Source organism: Cibotium barometz, chromosome 4 (genome assembly GCF_041138505.1).
Source record: "Cibotium barometz isolate CiBa-2024 chromosome 4, ASM4113850v1, whole genome shotgun sequence".
NCBI lineage: Eukaryota > Viridiplantae > Streptophyta > Polypodiopsida > Cyatheales > Cibotiaceae > Cibotium > Cibotium barometz.
The window spans coordinates 41,140,407-41,162,430 of record NC_141049.1 but is presented as its reverse complement, the minus strand read 5'-3'; the positions used below and the strand labels follow the sequence as shown (position 1 = coordinate 41,162,430).

The 22,024-nt window shown below is 47.3% G+C and overlaps 1 protein-coding gene across 1 annotated transcript in view; it reads right to left on the bottom strand.

The window, feature by feature from the left end:
- Nucleotides 1-22,024, bottom strand: part of LOC147639265 (FAD/NAD(P)-binding oxidoreductase) — a 79,564-nt gene that overhangs the window by 44,311 nt on the left and 13,229 nt on the right. Inside the window, exons 2-5 of the mRNA XM_086789090.1 lie at nucleotides 20,713-20,761; nucleotides 20,491-20,566; nucleotides 20,243-20,302; nucleotides 19,919-19,969 (exon numbers count right to left, since the gene is read on the bottom strand). Coding sequence (XP_086645216.1) covers nucleotides 19,919-19,969; nucleotides 20,243-20,302; nucleotides 20,491-20,566; nucleotides 20,713-20,761 — 236 coding nt within the window. The remainder of the gene's footprint in view (nucleotides 1-19,918; nucleotides 19,970-20,242; nucleotides 20,303-20,490; nucleotides 20,567-20,712; nucleotides 20,762-22,024) is intronic.

Below are 22,024 nucleotides of genomic sequence, written 5' to 3'. Positions count from 1 at the left end.
AACAACAGTCACTTATATAACCTTGGATCTTATTTTCAGTGGGAGGGAATGTCACGATTGTGACTTAATCTCTCTTAATTTCCCTTAATTACTCTTAGTCATTGAAAGGACAAACCCTATCACATGGGTCATCACCAAAGGACACGTCTCTTCAAAGGGACACATCTGTACGTCCCAAGGACAACTATTCATTCAAGAGTCACACCCTTTCATCAAGGATGTGCCTCTTCATTTGTACCTCTTCACACCCTATTTAACAAGGCCTTGTGTCTCAATGCAACAACACACAGCTTACCCCCCCCCCCCCCACCTACACGCCTACAAAACTGGGATAAACATGGACAAAACCGGGGACTCCTCCCGTGGGCGGGCACACCCACATCACAGGCCCTCACTCCCTACGGTATAGTATGGTACAGATAGGAGATGAATGCTAACATCCCCTCAGCTCCTAGATGTGGAACAAATCCCACTGAGCTGGAGTGCTGAAAAAGTATTTGCTAAGGAAGAGGCTTCATGAAGAGGTCCGCCGCATTGTCCTCCATCGAACAAAAGGCTAGCAAGATGTCACCATTCAAAGTCTTCCCTAGAACAAAGTGATATTGTATCTCTATATATGCTTGGTCCGTGCATGGAAGACCGAGTCCGAGCAATAGCTATGCAGCTCTGATTGTCGCACTGGATGACCGTGGGTGTCACAATATGCAATGGAGATGAAGACAAAATCTGAGAACACGAGCAAGTGCACTGCAGAAAAATACAGCAATAGAGAAGGAGAGAGAGAGAGGCGTGTAACTCTGCTCTATATACACAAGAAAATCCCGAATACCGACGAATACAATGAGTTGGGGGGGGGCCAGAGGGGCTATTTTATATGGCCCTACATGAGCAGTCGACCAGCAATAGGACAGTCGACAGCGGACCGATGCCCCATGACCTGCACCAGCTCCAATCGGCGAGCCCCAATGAGTCGGCCCTCACACGTGTGGAGTCGGCCAGCATCTGGACCAAGTCAACCTGCAACAGAAGACTACCTCGAGGTAGCAGACTCAGTCGGCCACAATCTAGATCAGCCAGGAGCCAAAGAACAGCCTCCCACAACTGGTAAAAATAGGAAAAAAATAGGAAAAAATATGGAGAGTGGGGAAAAATGAGAAAACACCTAAATCGGGCAGGCACACCCACAACAGAGGGCCTGGTGTAAATATACAAACAGGAGATGACTACTAACACCCCCTCTCAGCTCCTGGATGTGGAACCAACCCCAGGAAGCAAGAGTGCCGCCAGAGCAAAGCCTGAGATAGAGACTTCGTGAAGAGGTCCACCGCACTGTCCTCCGTCGAACAGAACTCTAGCAAGATGTCATCAACAACAATCTTTTCACGAACAAAATGCCTTTGGATGACCATGGGTTCCTCCAGTGGAAACCCAATCCTGCCAAGTAGCCTCTGCAACCTCACCACCTCACAAGCAGCACCACAAGCATCCCGGTACTCTGCCTCTGTCAACGACAAGGCAATAGATGGTTGCCTCTTACTGCTCCATAAAACTGCTCCTCAGCCAAGAGAAAAATTGTAGCCTGATGTCAAGGTCCTCGTGTCTGGATCTCCTCCCCAATCTAAGTCACTCCATCCGTGGAGCCTGACTCTATCCATCAATCCCTCTCCTGTGTAAAAGAGTCCAAGATCCTTCGCATGCTGCAGAAACCACAAGATACACAATCTTGCCTCCCAAAGAGTCCTCTCCAAACATGAGCTCGACAGCCTTATCAGGAAGCTCCCGTTCAATCTGGTATCCATCAACCAAATTATTGAACCACTCTGCTTCCGAGTAAGGGAAGCATCATACTGCTCACAAGGATCAACACCTATTACGGTGGGATGGAAACCTGCTGAAGACCACTCAAGGCCTTCAAAAACTTGTAACCAACCCCCTCTGAATCCGAAAGCACAAAGCCTGGAGAATGTGCAACATCCACCTCCACCTGCAAGTAATCAACTGTCCCTTGCCTGGCTTTCCAATAGGTCCCCGTGGAAAGAACTTCCTCAACTACAGGAATTTCTTTGTCCCGAATACTACGAGACATCAGAGCATAAGTTACCTGGAAAGTTTCCTCTGACTGACGAACACAAGAACTACCAACATCTGTACTGGAAAGTTCCTGCCAACTATTGCCATCATCTAGTAAGCTATCCACCATCTGGTCCCAGAAAGCCCATACCTACAGCGTATCCACACTTAAGTGGCCATTACCAATCTGCCACTCATCACAAAACTGAGGACCTGGGAGAGAGAGTGCTGAAAGTTTGTAAACTCCATTCTCCACTCCGCCTTGCCAAACTACCTAGCCTGTTGCCTTGTCCCGGAGAGCAACAAAATGCTCATCAAACTCCACCCGTACGCCAGTCTTGCAAACCTGATGCACTGACAACAGATGAAAACCAAGTGATGGAACATACAACACTTGGGAGGAATGTTTCCCCCCTCTGCCATCGGGAACTATCTCCAATCTACCCTCACTGTGAACTGGGATAGTGGATGTATCCCCAGTAAGAATGTGACCAGAATACCTGCAGAGATCCTATAAATCTGAACGGGAAGAAGTCATGTGCCTGGAAGCACCACTGTCTAGAATCCACTCCCGGTATCCGTAGTAGCGGAGACTCCAGAGTCCTCCAACCACCTCCCTGCACAAGGAAAATGAAACATCGGTGTCCATAACCTTCATGTGCACAAAAGCTGGAGTCTTCACGGTTGTGGCTGAGGATTCGGCACCCGTCTCGGTGCTCCGCTTGACACACTGCCTCCAATAGTGGCCTTTCTCGCCACAATCATTACAAGTCCTTTCTGCCTTCAGTTACTCGCGATCTGCGTCGGACATCTTTCAGAAGACTTCTCCGGTGAAGCCTTCCCTTTGCCCTTGTTGTTTCCGCCTTTCAACCGTTGGCCAGTTAAGACCTCTGAACCTCCGCTCTGTGGAGGGTTCGAGAATCTTTCCTCCTGGTCCAAGACCATGGGCACAAGCTCCTCCCATGTGATGGTGCTAAGCCTACCACTAGTAATCAAAGAAGAGTAGAATGCTGAGTACTGAGACGGCAAATGCGACAGCAACGTTATGGCCATATCCTCCGATGATCTCTTTCCCAGCCTGGAGAACTTCCTGCTGAAGAGCCTGCAGCTTGTTAATGTGCTCCCGCATCGTCATGACTTTGCAGGATTCATAACCCGCATCTGTACTCCCAAGGAAATCCTCTTCATGGGCGATACCCTGTTATAGAGAGAAGCCAAATGCTACCATATACCTCTGGCCAGCGTCATATGCTTGATATGATTGATTACCTGCGGTGTGCAGCTGAGGAAGATGAAAGAACGGACCCTAGCATTGACACGTTCCCACAATTGTGCCTGTGCCTCGTGTTCCTTCCGAATCGAGGGTGACTCCCCTTCCTCTAACTCCGGCCGTGGAACCCCAACAACAATGAAATCAACAAGGTCGTAAGACTCCAGCACAGATTCCATCATTACCTTCCATATGCCGGTTGTTCCCATCCAACTGACGGTCCACTGGGAACGTGGGGAGTGTCAGGATCTTCACATGCCTCTCAGCCATCCCAAGTAGATCTGCCATTGCGGGGATGTAACTGAAAAGCGTGGGTGGGTGGGTGGGAAAAAAGAAGAACTTAAACCTACAAGTGCAGCTGAGGAAGATGAAAGAACGGACCCTAGCATTGACACGTTCCCACAATTGTGCCTGTGCCTCGTGTTCCTTCCGAATCGAGGGTGACTCCCCTTCCTCTAACTCCGGCCGTGGAACCCCAACAACAATGAAATCAACAAGGTCGTAAGACTCCAGCACAGATTCCATCATTACCTTCCATATGCCGGTTGTTCCCATCCAACTGACGGTCCACTGGGAACGTGGGGAGTGTCAGGATCTTCACATGCCTCTCAGCCATCCCAAGTAGATCTGCCATTGCGGGGATGTAACTGAAAAGCGTGGGTGGGTGGGTGGGAAAAAAGAAGAACTTAAACCTGCAAGTGGTTGTCTAGCATATCAGCCTGCCTTCCTCTTGCTTCTCCTCTTCTCGAACAGTCCAAAACAGTCCACCAATCAGCAACAAAACAGCCCCCCTCTTGCTCACACAGTTCCCAAGATTTATCAAGAGCCTAGAGCCCTGATACCATGTCAGAATATGCAGCGGAGATGAAGACAAAATCTGAGAACACAAGAGCAAGTGCACTGCAAAAAAATGCAGCAATAGGGAAGGAGTGAGAGAGGCATGTAACTCTACTCTATATACACAAGAAAATCCCGAATACTGAATACAATGAGTGGGGGGGCCAAGGGGCCATTTTATATGGCCCCACATGAGCAGTCGGCCACCACTAGGACAGCCGACAACCTACTGATGGCCCACAACCTGCACCACAGTCGGCCAGCCCCAGTGAGTCAGCCCTCACACGTGTGGAGTCGGCCAGCATCTGGACCAAGTCGGCCTGCAACAACAGAAGACTACCTGGGGGCAGCAGACTCAGTTGACCACCATCTAGATCAGCCAGGAGCCAAAGAACAGCCTCCCACACCTGGTAAAAATAGGAAAAAAAATATGAAAAAATATGGAGAGTGGGGAAAAATGAGAAAACACCTAAATCAGGCGGGCACACCCACAACAGAGGCCCTGGTGTAAATATGCATACAAGAGATGACTGCTAACAGTGGGTTGCTTCTGCGGAAACCCAATCTCCTCAACCACACCACCTCGCAAGCACCACCACAAGCAGCCCAATACTCTGCCTCAATGGAAGACAACACTTGGCTGCTGCTTGCTACTCCAAGAAATCGCTCCCGAGCCAAGGGTAAAGCTGTGTCCTGAAGTAGATCTCCTTGTTTCTAGATCTCCTCCCCAATCAGAGTCACTCCATATAAGCCCAGCGGGGCGTACAATGACAGACTCAACCATGTGTCCAAGAGATAAAGATATAGAGAGAGAGGAGAGAGAGAAGGGAATAGGGATATTGCACAGTACACCACATTGAGTAGGGAACAGGCCCTACCCCCTTTCAAGAATTTATTCAAGAACAATCCATGGGCACGCTTAGGATCAATGAATACAAAACAAACACATATATCAATGTAGGATATCCAAGTCGATGTCGATGTCATGGCACAAGATCTATGTTGTCGAGCACACCACGAGGATAACCCACAAGAATCTCTCACCGAGCTAATACTAGATCCAATATCCAAATCTAATGAATCCAAGTTCATATCCAAAATCTAGTTCCATATCCAAATCTAGATCCAAGTCCAAAATCCAAGCTCTATGTCCAAACTCATGTCCAAGTTCTAAATCCACTCGCTCATCCCATGAATAATCCCCACAACTCCTATAGCCTTGTCGATGTGATGAGAACCTTAGAAAAGCTCTTTCTGGCAAGAAAACTGATATAAAACCTATTTTAATGGTTTTTGGGCGATAAAAACCTCCAAAAAATAGTTTTTAGGATTTTTTGAGCAGTTTTAGGGTTTCTAATATTTTTAGGGTTTTGGGAATTTCAGTCCGTACATGTCCGTACGGATCCGTGCGGCTGTACGGATCCGTATAATCGTATGGACAGATGATGAAATGGCGCTGTAGTTGATAAAGGCACTCTAAATCAATGAGCAGCGAAGAAAAACTCCATGATTTGGTTCATGATCAAGTAGATGATGATGGAGAAGAGGATCTCCACACTTCAACAAAGATGGCAACGCGATGAAGAGGTTCTTCTTCAACTCGATGCTCAAAAGAGAGGCTCATGCTTCTTTTATACTTGGGGAAGGCCTTGCTTTTTGCCAGAAAGCCATCATGCTTTTGCTTTGCCTTTTTATGCTTTGCTTTTCCCTTTTTGCGTTTGCTTTTGCTCTTTTACTTTTATTAATAAAATATGACTCAACTTTTGGTGGTTTGCTTTTTTGGCTTTAAGGCCTTGCTTTTTGAGAAAGCGCCTTTTAGCTTTTTCGTCCGGCTCAATCTCTTCTTTCCAATGGTGCCCTTGGCTCGCGGTCAACCCTATTTGACTTTTTGCTTTTTCTTGCTTTTTGACCAAGAATGGTGCTTTTTCCTAATCAAACCTTATGGACCTTGTCCCCATGTCTTATTCCACCTATCTGGTGTTCGAGCATGGGTTTCATCATGTGAAATAGAGCTAGGAGAGCCAAATAGTTACACTCCAACCTTGGAGACTGACTCGGTCCTTCAATCCCTCTCCAATGTCATAAAAGAGTCCAAGATCCTTCGTACCCTGCAGATACCACAAGACCCACAATCCTGCGTCCCAATGAGTCTTCAAAGGTATCTACATAAATGAGCTCAACAGCTCCACTGGAAAACTCAAGTCCATTCTGGTGTTCAGCAACCAAATCACTGAACCGTCAAGTTTCCAATATAAAGAGGCATCAACCTGTTCACAAGAATCCTGTACAGTAAGTTTGGTATTCAGGTCCACCAGATGAAATAGGCTTGCAATTCTCCATCCCAAAGGCCTCCAGCAACTCATGAACATACCGTTGCTAAGAAACAGAGAACCCCCTTTGGGTCTGCCAAATCTCCAATCCCAAAAAAAAATAGAGTAAGCCTAAATCCGTCATCTCAAACTCCTCGGACAAGGCAGCCTTCATCACGGCTATGTGCTCCACATGACTACCAATAAGGATAAGATCATCCACACAGGATAATCAATGTGACCATACCACGTTTCCGAAAGAGATACAAGTTCGGATCTACAACTGATCTCTAGAAACCCTGTCTCTGAAAGAAAGCATCAATCTTCTGGTTCCAAGCCCTAGGAGCCTGTTTAAGACCATACAAGGCCTTCCACAACCTGTAAACCATACCTTTTGAACCCGGAACCTCAAAGCCTGGAGGTTGCTCAACATACACCTCCTCTTGCAAGTCACCATTCAAGAACGCAGATTTAACTTCCATCTGATACACCGGCCACTGCTGATGAAAGGCAAGCGTAAGAACTGTCCGAATCGTGGCCATCCTAGCTGTCAGTGCAAAAGTGTCCTCATAGTCGATGCCTGTCCGTTGAGCATAGCTCTTACCCACAAGTCTGGCCTTGTGCTTGTCCACAGACCCATCGGACTTATACTTGGTTTTGTAGACCCACTTCTCACCAATGACAGACCATTTCGACAGCCTCGGAACCAACTCCCAAGTCCCATTCTTCTCTATGGCCTCAAGTTCCACTTGCATGGCTTTCCTCCAATTCTCCTCGAAAAGAGCTTACTTAACTGAAGTAGGCTCTTTGTCCCAAATGATACGAGACATCAAGGCATAATTTACCTGTAAATGCTCCTCTGACTGACTTTTGTCACAAACTCTATGCGATCTTCGAGGTCCATCCGTCGTGGTCCACTCGGGGCGATCTCTGTCACACCAAACTCCCGAATGGTATCCAACAACCACTTCGATACCCGAACAGAATGCGGAGCCGCCTACGTCTGCTCGGGGAGAACCCCAACCTTGCGATCAACACTCCTATTGACTCAGGCTTGCTAGTTGGAACAATAGCCCGAGACTCATCCTCATACTCATTTGGCTCTCCAAGAAGCGGTGGCTCCTCAACAGTGGAAGCTGAAACATGCTCATCAAAGACAACATCTCTGCTAACAACAACCTCATTCCGCTCCGGGTGATATAACCTGTAGCCTTTGGAAAGAGAGTTATATCCCACAAAAACAAGCTTTTGGACTCGGAGTCAAGCTTCCCCTCTGCTTCTTTGGAATGTGAACATAGGCATCACTCCCAAAAACACGGAAATGGGACACATTTGGTTTCTTGCCAAAATAAGCCTCGAATGAAATCACCTTTGACACTACAGTCGTCAGAGATCAGTTGAGGATATGGACAATCGTAGCCATAGCCTCTCCCCAAAGTGGACGAGGAAGGTCACGATGCCCCAACATTGTCTTCGCCATCTCCACCACAGTCCGGTTCTTTCACTCAACCACTCCATTCTTTGAAGGAGACCCAATATTGGCCAGCTCCCGCTTGATGCCATTCTCCACACAAAACCACACAAAGCATTGGAAGAGAACTCCCCTCCTTTGTCAGCCCGAACAGTCTTCACCTGCAATCCAGACTTCTTTTCCACCAAAGCATACCAGTCCTTGAACCGAGTAAAGATGGGGCCTGCATAGGCCCACACAAGTCAATGTGAACCAACTCTAGTGGTTTCAAAGCCCACATGGTAGCTTGCTTGGGAAAAGACTCCCTATGCTGCTTCCCACCACGAATGCAGGAACTGCAATGTCCCTGCGTGCTGCCAACATCTGGCAAGCCATCCACCATCTAGTCTCGGAAAGTCCACCGCAGCACGTACACATTCAAGTGGCCAAAACAAAAATTCCACAAATCACCAAGCTGAGTACCTGTAAGAGAAGAGAGTGCTGAGAGTTTGTAAATCACATTCTCCACTCCGCCTTCCCAAACAACCTAGCCTGTTGCTTTGTCCCGGATAGCATCTGAATGCTCATCAAACTCCACCCGCATGCCAGTCCGGCAAACCTAATGCACTGACAAAAGATGAAAGCCAAGAGATGGGGCATAAAAAACTCGAGAGAAATGCTTCCCCCCTCTGCCATCGAGAACTATCTCCAACCTGCCCTCACTGTGAATCGGGATAGTGAACTTGTCACCAATAAAGATGTGACATGTTTGCCTCCGAAGGTCCTGTAACAACTCTCGAGAAGGAGTCATGTGCCTAGAAGCACCACTGTCTAGAATCTAGATACTCCCGAGTATCCCCAACGGTGAGACCAACCACCTCCCTACTCGAAGAAGATGAAGCTCCGGTGTCCATAATCTCCAAGTGCACAAAAGCTAGTTTCTTCGCAGCCGCAACTGAGGAATCTACACCTTTCTCGGTGCTCTGTTGAGGACATTTCCTCCCGTAGTGACCCTTCTGGCCACAATGGTTACAAGTCCGGTCGGCCTTCAAGGCATCACGATACAAGTTAGGCTTCTTCTCAGAAGACTTCGACTGTGAAGACTTCCGTTTGTCCTTGTTGTTGTTGTTGCGCCGCTGGCCAGTAAAAGCCTCAAAACCTCCTCCCTATGGAGGGTTCAAAAACCGCTCCTCCTGGTCCAAAATCATTGACACAAGCTCCTCCCAAGTAATGGTGCTAAGCCTTCCGGTGGTGATCAAAGAAAAATAGAAAGCTGAGTACTGAGAGGACATATGAGACAGCAAGGCGATGGCCATGTCCTCTGATGATATCTCCTTCCCAGCCTGAAGAACCTCCAGCTGAAGAGCCCGGAGTTTGTTGATGTGCTCCCGCATCGTCGAAGACTTTGCAGGATTCATCACTCGCATCTGCACTTCCAAGGAAACTCTCTTCATGGGTGATACCCGATTGTACAGAGAGGCCAAGTGCTGCCAAATCCCTCGAGCCAGTGTCATGTGTTTGATATGATTGATCACTTGGGGTGTGTAGTTGAGGAAGATGAAAGAACGCACACACGCATTGACACCATCCCACGACTGTGCCTGGGCCTCCCGCTCTTTCTTGACTGACAGTGAAGTGTCCTCCTCCGAATCTGGCCTTAAAACTCCAGCCGTGACGAAGTCAGCCAAATCATAAGATTCCAAAACAGACTCCATCATCACCTTCCTAATACCATAGTTGTTTCCATCCAACTGTCGGTCCACCACGAACGTCGGGAGGGTGGGGATCTTCACAGGTTTAACCACCATCTCAGGCAAATCTACCATCTTATTAAGGGAGGGTGGTCTTGTGAAGGGAGGGTGGGTGGAAAAAAAAATTGAAGAAGAGGCTGCGCTTTCTTACTAGGTAGCTATCCAGGAGTGACGCCCGCCTTCTACCCACTTCTCCACGTCCCATACGGCTCAATCACTCTCCAATCAGCACCATCCCACAAGCTCTCACCGTCTCCAAAGCTTCGAGCAACCTTGAGCTCCGATACCATGTCGGAATGTGCAGCGAAAATGAGACTAAAAATTGAGATCAGAATATGCAAAAATGTTGGAGAAGAGATGTGCGCTGAAACCCTCATATATACACACTGAATCCGATACAATAGGGGAGGAGGGGGGGGGGGGGGGGGGGGGGGGGTGGGGGGGCAAGGTGCTCATATATATATGGATAAGGGCAGCCAATCGGCCCTATCTAAAGAGGCCGACAGTCCCTAACTTGGTCAGCTGGCCCACGACTAGGCTTGCCCTGGTCGGCTAACCTCTAGGCGGGCCCCCATGGCCAACAACCTCCTATAGGCCAGCCAGAGAAAGAAAAACACCCCCCCCCCCCCCCCCAAACCTACACACCTACAAAACTAGGATAAACATGGACAAAACCGGGGACTCCTCCCACGGGCGGGCTCACCCCCATCACAAGCTCCCTCCCTACAATATAGTATGGTACAAACAGGAGATGAATGCTAATAATAAGTAAAGGAAGGTTTCCAAAGCTTAAGAGTCATCATCACACCCAATAACTCTGTCATACACATAATAATTCGTTACTGCATCATTTAATTTCCGGCTATAATAAGCCACTAGGCACCCTTCCTGCCAGAGTTCAGCTCCTATGGCTAAATTGTTGGCATTGGTAATCACCTCAAAAGGATCATCCCATGAAGCCAGCTTGAGAACCAGAGACTCACAGGCAACTTTCGTCATTGCATGGAGTGTCTCAGTGCCTTGCCCATAACACACTTTCTGCCAACGCGTCTTCACGCCCTTGAGAAAATCTGTAAGAGTTGCTGCAAGATCGAAAAATGCGTCCACGTGAACTATATGGCTGACAGAGACCTACAAAAAAGCAAACCTTCTAAGAATTTTTGGGAACATCCCATTCGAGAACTGCCCTTACCTTTTCAGAGTCGAGGCTAATCCCATCTGCACCGATGACATATCCCAAATAGTGAATTTATTCTTCTACTCCAAATTCGCTCTTTTTTGCATTGATGTAGAGCTCATTATCTCGCAATAGTTGCAAGACCTTTTCAACATCCTGCTCATGCTGCTCTCCAGTAACAGAAAAGATGAGTATTTCATCTAAAAAGATAAACACACACTTTCCTATGAGCTCCACAAAAAACTAAGATATCTTGTTAAACATCGCCGGTGCATTGGTAAGGCCGAATGGCAGCCATGTTCAGTCCTAAAGGCTGTTTTTAGAATGTCAACCATAAAGATCCGTACTCGATAATAGCCACTCTTAAGATCTATCTTCGAAAAGAACTTTGCACCATTGAGTGGCTCAAGGATATACTCAATCCTGGCCATTGGGAACCTCTTTTTCAATGTGAGCTTATTGAGTGCATTGTAGTTCACACCTAAACATGCGGACTTATCTTTCTTTTGCACAAATAAGATAGGTGCAGCAAAGGGCAAGGATGAGAGCCAGATAATTCCAGCTTGGAGTAACTGGTAAAGCTATTGCAACCACCACCGTCATACAAGCTCAACCAAATTTTATTAAGTATGATGGCAAGTGTGATCATGCTAGAGTTATGCAATTTATTTATGAATTTGTGGCATATTTTCCTTTGGCTAAGCTTTCAGATTCTCAAGGCCGAGTCCACCTTGTAGTACCTCACATCTGCGACAAAGCGGTTACCTGGTGGCAACATTGGTCCAGTCTATATGTAGACCTAATCACAGGGGCTCCTCAATATGTATGGGACACCTTCGTGTCGAACCTCAAAAAACGGTTTCTACCTCCCCAATACATGACCAACCTTGAGGATGAGTTCTACAGACTCTCCCAAAATGGGTCTCGAGTACTAACATACTCTAACAGAGGTATCACGTCAGCACAACACTTGAGGATATCGGAGGAGAATAAATTGAAACAATTCATTAAAGGGTTGGATACTCACATTAGGTTTAGTGTGTGTAATTTTGAGCCAAGGTCATATGACAAGGCTCTTAGTCTCACTCAGAATCAAGAAATGATGTTGAACAGAGGTAAACCCAAGCAAAACCAAGTAGAGCTCCAAACCCTAGCAGCAGTCATCCACCACCCAACAATCATTATCACAATCAAGGAAGGGAGTTCAAAATAGCAAAGATACAAAGAAAGATTCCCAGAGCACCTCAGGAGGCAAGAAAGATAAGGAATTCAAGCCTAAGAAAACACTTGAGAAAAAGGCCCAGGAGGGCATTACTAGTGGATATATCCAACCACAAGAGCAAACATGGTACAAGGGGGAGAACAAATGTTTCTTCTGCCACACCATGGGGCGTGGTAAGAAAGATTGTACCAAGTGGTAAGTTGCACGAGCCTCCAAGACCTTTGCCTCCACAGTACCCACTGCCACAGCTACATCCACACCCCCAACATCAGCCACTAACGCCGTCGAACTCTTACCCACCTTAAACTCGGTACCCACACTGGTATTTGACGATAAGCAGGAGGGTGAGGTTGAGGGGCAAAAGAAAGCCCTCATTCATACTTATGTCAGAGCGAAGGGACAACAATTCATTGTCCTCTTCGATATGGCATTGCCCTGTCTCAATCTGCAGGGCTGGTGTGATGAGGTCCGGATCTGTCCAATGGCACAACGTATCCCATGTGATAGGTGTACATCCATGTACGTCGGGCGGGTGATAAAATCATCCGGTGAGAGGTGTAGAAAATGGCTCTTGTAGTGAGCCATTTTCGTGCCCAAGGGCTCAAGGGGGCTAGTCCATGTCCTCTCTGTGTCCACTCTGATGATATCCATCCTGATCACGCGGTTTTGCTCTGAGCGGGTGAGATCCAAAAATGGACAATCTAGTGCTGATTGCTGGATGTATGCACAAGGCCGGAGGCTCTAGGCACACATAGCTTCTCTTGACTGCTTGATGAATGATTTATGCCATGGACTAGGCGCTTATTTACATATGAGGTTTGCTGCTGGTCAATCTGCTACTACAAAGGCTATCAGCCTGGTGTGGACAAGGGAAAATACCATATAATAGCATTAAATCTTGGATTTTTCTGTTGCTGCAGAAGAAAAGGGACAAAGGAGAAGGGGAAAAAAATGTCTGCTGTACGGATTTTTGTTGTTTTTTCTTTTTTGCTTTCTGTTGCTACAGAGAAAAATAGGAGAAGAGTAAGGGGCAAAAAAAATTTGTTTTGATCTCAATTTTCCCCCAAATTGATCAAGGTCAATTGAAAAAGAATCGTGTTCCAATTTGGTTTTCAGGGCCATTGCAAATGTGAAAAAAGCGTGCAAGGGAAGGGTTGTGGACGGCCACAAAAGCTACCATCACTAGCTTGAGGAGAGAGAGAGAGAGAGAGAGAAAGAAAGAAAGAAAGATTTTATTAGAGTCTTCCAAAAGACCGAACTCGGCCTATGAGACAAATCAATGTACCTGTATGGGGTATCCTCTGTCATCCCAACAAAATGAAAAAGTACTAAACTAAAAAGATGAATCTGGGTGTGCAATAAGTACAATGAGTGGGGGAGGGGATGGAGCTCTACTACTAGGAGAATGCAAAGCTATATGCATGGAGTATACAATCATGATATGCAACCTAGCTAGCTCCATCCTGTACCATACTGGGGATATAAAATGGTATACATCAATGAAGGGGGTGTCCACAGCTCCCTGAAGAACATGCCTGGGTCTGCTCTGAAGCGAGCCAGTCGCTCTGCACCCTCTCTGTGAATCTGAGCTCTGATCTCTGTCATCTCTCTCTGGTATAGGCGTGGTGTCCGAAAGCCAGGTGTCCTTTGTCTCCTGCGGGCTCTGAGTGTCTCTGCTCTCTGGAGAGTAATTCCCTGCTGTGTAGGGGCTGGGAGTGGGATGGATCTCTGAAAAAATGTAGTAATATGTGTCTGTTGTTCCCCCTCTGGAGCTGTCTGAGCCTGTAATGATGTCTCTCTCTGACGCTGTATGTCTAGAAGAACTGGCGTGGGGAATGTGGCTCTCTGAATAAAATGGGACATCTCTCTCTGATGGCTGTATATGCTCTGCATCTGCATACATAATGCTCCTCACTCTCCACCTCCTCTCTACACAATCTGCATACCCTCTCCTCTCGGGGGATCCGTGCTGCTCTGCCAGTCTCGTTCTCCAATCGATGTGATGAAACTCTAAGCTGACCAATAGCCACTCGGGAGCCGTGTGGTAAAAAGCCCTACATGTATCTAGGCCTCTCTATAAATCAGTGGAAGAGGCTGTGTAGGCGATATCCATGTCTCTCGTGTATAGAGCTGCCATAGGTCCTGTCTCAATACTCTGTTCCTCTCACTATGAGAGAGACGGATATGTGGTGCATCCCTGTCATACTGGAATGGTGGTAGATGATCCATGTCTAGGCCATGCTGTGAGAACCAATGTGTGACCTGTGCATACCATGATCCTCTGTCTCCTGCCTCAGCCAGCTGTCTAGATGCCTCAAAAGCTCTGTATGACAATCGCATCTCTCTGAATCTGTCTAGCAGGCATATAGTCTGGAATATGGCCTCTACCATCATAGGAGGCGCAGCAAACTCTACTCGGATAATGTCATGAGGTACTCACGGTTTGCTGCGTATCATGCGTGCCATCATGAGGGCCTGTGGTCTCTCTATCTGTGTCCACCAATGGGTAGCAAGGCCTGGCGCCCATACCACTGCTCCATTCATCAATGCCGGTGTGACTAATGTGTCAAATAGCCACCCCTTCGTCCGGGGCTCCTGAAAATGCACCTGGTGGCACTGTCTCTCTAGCATAGCCAATGTTGCATATCCCCGTGTCAATCTAGCTCTGGCTACTGAATCCATGGTGAAGCGTGTGGCTGCCTGCAGAGAAGGTAACACCTAGGTACACGTATGATGTCACCACCTCCACCTAGCGTCCTGCGAGAGTGAATGTCAGCTGACTCCTGCCCTGTCTCGATGTATGAAAGACCATAACCTTGGTTTTCCCAAGGTTCACAGTAAGACCCCTCTGTGTGCAGAACTCATCGAGTGCATGTAGATGCTGCTGTAGACCTCCTGGAGACTCAGACACTAATACAATATCATCAACATAAAGCATAATATGTACTGAGGTACCTGCTAAATCAACTCCATCTCCGCCTCCCCGTGTAATGAAGTCAGCCACCTCATCAATGTATAACTCAAATAGAGTGGGGGAAAGTGGGCATCCTTGCTTCACACCAATGGTGCTAGCAATAGTCTCGGACATGTTAGAAGTCATCTCTTGTCTAGTTTTATACACCAGGGCCTTTGTTGTGGGTGTGCCCGCCCTTATGAGGTGTTTTATCATTTTTTCCCGCTCTTCGCATTTTTCCCCTATTTTTCCTATTTTTTTTGTGGCTTGGGAGGCAACCCATGTGCTGGCCGACTGCTAAACTGGTCCACGACCCCATGTCTGAGGTGGCCGACTGCTGATGATCTGGCCGACTCGATGGTGTGCTGGTCGTGGAGTTTTCAAGGCCAATCGGCTTCCCTACAGCAGGCCGACTGCTGATGTGGGGGCATATAAATAGGCCCCCAGCCCCCTTGCCACTTGTGTATCATACCCGGGATTTTCTTGTGTATATAAAGCAAAGTTTCACGCCTATTTCTCTCTCTTGTGCTGTATTTTTTCTGCATGCATTTTTGCTCGTGTCCCAGATCTGGTCATCATCTCCGCTGCGTATTCTGACTAGACATACTTCCTAGGCATCTGACTCGCCCAAAAACCTGCTCATATAATGCATAGATGCCCCATGTCATATCTGCTGGTATGCCAAGAGACTGCAGGCGCTGAAAGAGCCTCTCTCGTGGTACTGTGTCAAATGCCTTGCGGAAATCCACAAAGCAGCAATAGAGCTTTCTCTTCCTCACTCTGGCCTGATCAATCATACATCTCAAAGTGAATACATGGTCAGTGGTAGAGAAAGCTCTCCTGAAGCCTGCCTGCCTTGATGAGCGTAAACCTGCTCGCTCAGCATATAAGCTAAGCTCTTGCTCCAACACTGCACCATAGAGAGAGAGAGAGAGAGAGAGAGAGAGAGATACAACTGTGTTCTTCCGGTCATCGGAAGAAAAGAAAAAGAAAGAAGAGAGAGAGAGAGAGAGAGAGAGAGAGAGCTTAAGGTATGCAAAGGTGACGGGCAAGTTTGCAGAGGTGATTAAGCTGTGCACAGATGACGGCCATCTCTAGCAAGGCAGCATGCTAGCCAAGAGAAAGAAAGAAAGATTTTATTAACGTCTTCCAAAAGACCGAACTCGGCCTATGAGACAAATCAGTGTTCCTGTGTGGGGTATCCTCTGTCATCCCAGCAAAATGAAAAAGTACTGAACTAAAAAGCTGAATCTTGGTGTGCAATAAGTACAATGAGTGGGGGAGGGGATGGAGCTCTACTACTAGGAGAATGCAAAGCTATATGCATGGAGTATACAATCATGATATGCAACCTAGCTAGCTCCATCCTGTACCATACTGGGGGTATAAAAAGAGAGAGAGAGAAAGAAAGAAAGAAAGAAAGATATATTAACGTCTACGAGAGGCCAAAGTCGGCCTATGAGACAAAAAATAATAATACAACTGTGTTCTTCCGGTCATCGGAAGAAAATAAACAAAAGAAAAAGTGTGCATGTGTCTGGATACAACTGTGAATCATCATGGATCGGTGGAGCCCATATACAAACAATATAAGGGGGGTGGGGATGTGGATGGAGTGCTAAGGCAAGATGCATCTCTATATGCTGAAGGGGTAGTACAAGCATGCTATGCAGATCTATGTCTAACTCCATCCAGTGCCATAAGAGGGATATAAGATATCATACATCGCCGATGCTGAGGCTGTGAATGGCATGAACATGTACCCTGAGTCTGAATGAAAGCGAGCTAGCCTCTCCTGTGTCTCCATCTGGTGTCTCATTCGGATAGCTGCTATCTCTCGGTGACGGAGTCGGGGTGCTCTATATCTAGTCTGTCTAGGTCTCCTCCTGGCTCTCGATTCCTCTGCTCTCTGTGCGGTCACCCCACGTGGTACATCAGCTGGCACTGGCATAGCTCTCTGGAAGAAATCTGTGAGCTGGGACTGTCTCCCACCCCTAGTGGGTGCGGGTGTCTGGAGGAGTCTCTCTCGAGAACTATGAAGCTCTAGTAGTAGTCTGCCAAGCTGTCGCTGGTCCGAGGCCTCCATCAACTGATGTAGTGAAGAGAGCTCCTCAAACAATCCTGCATATCTATCTCTGACCCCCTGGTGGGCTCTACATCTACATACAAAGTGATCCTCAGTCTCCACCTCCTCGCGGCACAATCTGCATATCCGCTCAGCTCTAGGAACCCGTGCCGCTCTCCCAGCCTCTATCTCTAGCTGATGTGATGAGACTCGTAGCTGTCCAATAGCAACGCGAGAGCTGTGGGGCATATATACATCCATGTACCGCGGTCGATGTATAAACCCATCCCCTGAGATGCTCATAAAGTGGTCTCTGTAGTACAACATCTTCGGTGGTAGTGGGCTCTCTGGTGCTATCCATGTCTCCTGTATGTAGTGCTGCCATATGTCCTGTCTCATCACTCTGTTCCTCTCATTGAGAGAGAGGTAACCCCGTGGAGCAGACTGATCATACTGAAAAGGTGGCAACCGCTCAAGGTCTATACCATGATGTGAGAACCACTGTAGCATCTGTGCATACCAAGATCCAGTGTGTCCAGCCTCGGCCAGCTGTCTGGATGCCTCAAAAGCTCGGCGGGATAATCTCTCTCGTAGACGTTAATATATCTTTCTTTCTTTCTTTCTTTCTCTCTCTCTCCTTTATATACAGGATGAGGGAGATGCCCATGGAGAGATATAAAAAGAGAGAGAGAGAGAGAGAGAGAGAGAGAGAGAGCTGTATTAACATCTACTAGAGGCCCAACTCGACCTATGAGACAAATCAATGTACAACTGTCAATGTCTTGTGGATGTCCAGAAAAAAAAAAGGACAAAATGAACATGAAATAAACCCTGAAAGTACTGAGCTAGTGGGGGGGTGTGATGGATGGAGCACTACTGCTAGAGGCTCAGTATGCAACCTATATGCGCAGGGTATACAAGAATGCAATGCAGATCTATCTAGCTCCAACCAGTACCATAATGGGGGTGTAATATGTGATACATAGGCGATGGCGAGGCAAAAATACCTCGGAGCATGATCTCCGGGTGTGAGTGTAAGTGAGCTAGCCGCTCCTGGATATGGTGCTGATGTCGAGCCCGTATCTCTGTGATCTCCCTCTGATGTAGTCTAGGAGTCTAGTAGCCTCGTGCTCTCGGTCTCCGTCTGGCTCGGAGGTCGCAGCGCGCTGAAGTGTAACCCCCTCCTGTGTCAAGGTAGGCACTGGGATAGATCTCTGGAAGAAATCAGTGAGCTGGAGCTGTCGCCCACCTCTCCCTGTGGTATGAGTCCGTAGCAGTGTCTCTCTGTGGCACTGTCTCTAGCAAGAACTGGCCAAATCTGCGCTGGTCTACAGACTCCATGATCTAGCGGAGTGAGGGATGTCCACTGAAGATGGTGGTATATCTCTCTCTAATAACACTATATGCTCTGCATCTACAAACATACTGTTCCTCACTCTCAACCTCCTCGTGGCATAGTCTGAATATGCTCTCTGCTCTGGGGATCCGTGCTACCCTACCTGCCTCAATCTCAAGCTGGTGTGATGACACTCTGAGCTGGCCAATCACCACTCGAGCACTGTGAGGCATGTACACATCCATGTATCCAGGTCTGTATATGAATCCATCCGCTGCGATACGGATAAACTGATCTCTGTAGTATAGCATCTTCGGCGGTAGAGGCTGACTGGGTGTAATCCAAGTCTCTTGAGTGTATCGCTGCCATAAATCCTGCCGAAGGACTCTGTTCCTCTCACTGTGAGAGAGCTGGATGTGTGTATATAATACTGGAAAGGTGGCAGGTGATCTATGTCAAGACCATGCTGAGTGAGCCACTGTATCATCTGTGAATACCATGATCTCCTATCTCCACTCTCTGCGAGCTGCCTGGACGCCTCAAAAGCTCTATGTGAGAGTCGATCTGATGGCATATCTCTGATCCTCTGTATGAAGCAGATCGTCTGGAAGAGGGCCTCTACTAGCATAGGAGGTGCAGCAAACTCCGTCCGGATGATGTCATGTGGACAGAGGGTTTGCTGCGGATCATCCGTGAGAGCATGAGAATTTGAGGCCTCTCTATTTGAGACCATGTGGAGGTGGCGAGCCCAAGTGCCCATACTGCTGCAACATACATCAAAGCAGGGGTGACTAGTGTGTCAAACAACCACCCCTTCGTGCGGGGCTCGGAAGTGTGCCTGGTAACACTATCTCTCTAGCATGGCCAGAGTTGCATACCCTCGTGTGAGTCTATCCCTGGATGCTTCCTGGCGGAGTCGTAAATGTAATCCCCAGGTACACATACGAGTCTACCACCTCTACCTGTCCTCCTACTAGTGTGAAGATGGCCTGTCGTCGAACTGGCCCTGAGGTGTGGAAAATCATGGCCTTGGTTTTCCCAAGGTTCACTGTAAGCCCCCTCTGTGTGCAGAAGTCATCGAGTGCATGGAGATGGTGCTGTAGTCCCATCCGCGACTCAGAGACCAGAATAGTATCATCTGCATATAGCATAATGTGGACTGTGGTAATTGAGATGTCTACCCCGTCCCCACCACCGTGACCAATGAAGTCAGCCACCTCATCAATGTATAGCCCAAATAGTGTAGGAGGGAGAGAGAGAGAGAGAGAGAGAGAGAGAGAGCTGACAGCAGAGGACTACTGCACAGGCATGGCAGGCAACAAAGAGGGAGAAACAGGGCAGCAAAGACAGACAAAGGTGCAGCGGGCTGTTACATAGCCATGGTGGGCTGTTACACAGGCAGCAGGGGGGGAGAGACAGACAGGTTTCTTGTAGTCTGCAAGGGGTGCACACACAGGGAAGGGTGGAGGGAGACTTACGGTCTGATAACGTAATTGGGTTTCCCGTCAGCTTTTGTGTCAATTTGAGCCCTGGACAAAAAGTAAAGCGTGTAAGAAATCTGTGTGTGAATCAGACAGCCCAAAACTCCTTCCTTTTCTCATGGCTATTCAATCTAAATCCAATCTGCACATGCACTGCTTGTTGCCATGTAAAATGCGCATTTCCTGTGCACAACATGAATTTGCAGACCTACATAGGAGCTTATGTAAAAGAAGATGAAAAAAACCAATGCAGTATGTTATAAAATTAAATCTTTCTGACTATAAATTAGACCAGATAGGATGAACAATAGTGTAAGGAACCTTGTTAGCAGACAGGAGGCAACCTCCAATCCCAATTTCTCGTCATCGCTAAAGGTGAACCTGTAGGCACATAATAGATAATGAGGGAACAGGCAGATTAGATGATACAACTGGAAAATACCATGCATTCCATTACTGTAAAAGTGCAAACACACTAGTCCTATCTGATTTCATACATATCAAGTAATGACATATTCTAAAATACATCACTCTTGGGCATGCACACAACAGAAAAAAGCTCATCTCACCTGTATATATTCGTATTAGGACTGACTTTTATCGTTTCCTGCAGCTTGAAGCTGATCCACTCATTTGGCTTGAGAGCTGCTTTGATTCAAAGTTGTACATTAGATAGATCAGGAATCCAAAGGAAAATCAGTCACCTCATCTCAAACTGATATGGTGAGTAACTGAAACAATCAACTTCTTTATTGGCAGAATTCTCCACCATCAACACTGGGTTAAAGTACCTGCTTTCTCGATTCTCTCAGCTTCGGAGTATGCTTCATCTGAGGCCATCTGCAATTATTAAAAAAACAGCAAATACAATCACAGCATCAGGCTTTCATAGAGCTGAATACAACCATTCTTAGTTCAATTCTGGAGCGTCAAACTGTTGCATATCTACAGCCATGAGAATATCTACCGATTTGAGTCTTTTTCTCATCATTCAATAAAGCAAATACACCATCCTTGGTGGGGGCCTTGCATAGGGTATTTGGGACCCAATCGGGTATACTATGCCTTATTTGGGACCACGCTCCCAGCGATCACCACTGATAGAGCAGTTATCTTATGTCGTGCTCGTCGGCCACGCCCACCAGGATCCCGACCATGGCATCCTCACCATCGCCAGATCATAGCCATTATTGCTCGGCATCGGAGGCGCATACCTCGCTTCTACGACCTCTCCATTCTAGACAGCCCCATGGCGGAGATATTTGATCTAAGGAGAGGGCAACACTTCAATTGATCAGCATACATGGATCTACCTCATATACATTTTCCAGCATTTTCTACTCAGCAGCATGTCGGAGTCTTACAATACTGTTATTATAACTGTAAGACAATCAGTTTATTGTACTTTTTAGTCTCATTTAGTTGTTCTCTTTGATGAGACACCAACTTCAAATGTACTCTCAATTTTGGTCTCATAGGCCATTATGGCCTCTTAGAGACGTTAATACATCATTTCAATTCATCTCTCTCTCTCTCTCTCTCTCTCTCTCTCTCTCTCTCTCTCTCTCTCGTCACACCAGCCTCGTCACACCAGCCTTGATGTATGGAGCAGCCTTCTGGGTGCCAGATTTATCCGATGAGGATTGGCAGCGAGTTGAGAGGCCCCAGGTCATGATGTTCTCCCGTATGATCCGCAACAAACCATCAGTCCCACACCAGATTATCCAGGCAGAGTTTGTTGCAGCCCCAATAGTGGTTGATGCACTCTTCTAGTCAGTCGCATACCTCCATCGCATCAGTCACATGGATCCCCACAGGTACTCGAGGCTTCCCTTGGAGTCCTTGTCACGACCCTAAGAATTTGAGCAGCATAAGTATGAGAATGGTGGTCGGTGAGCAAGACATCTTTTTAATGTTCATACAAGGGGACTAAAGGTTTTAAAAACTAATAAAAACCCATGTGTGGAGGGGACAAGGGCAAAAAGGTTTTAAAAACCTTTTAACCAAAGGAATATGTCCTATTTTTGGAGAACTATTTTTTTTGGAGGAACCGGGCTGCATGCTGCACGCGGACGAGGCTGGTCGTGGAGAGAGAGAGAGTTG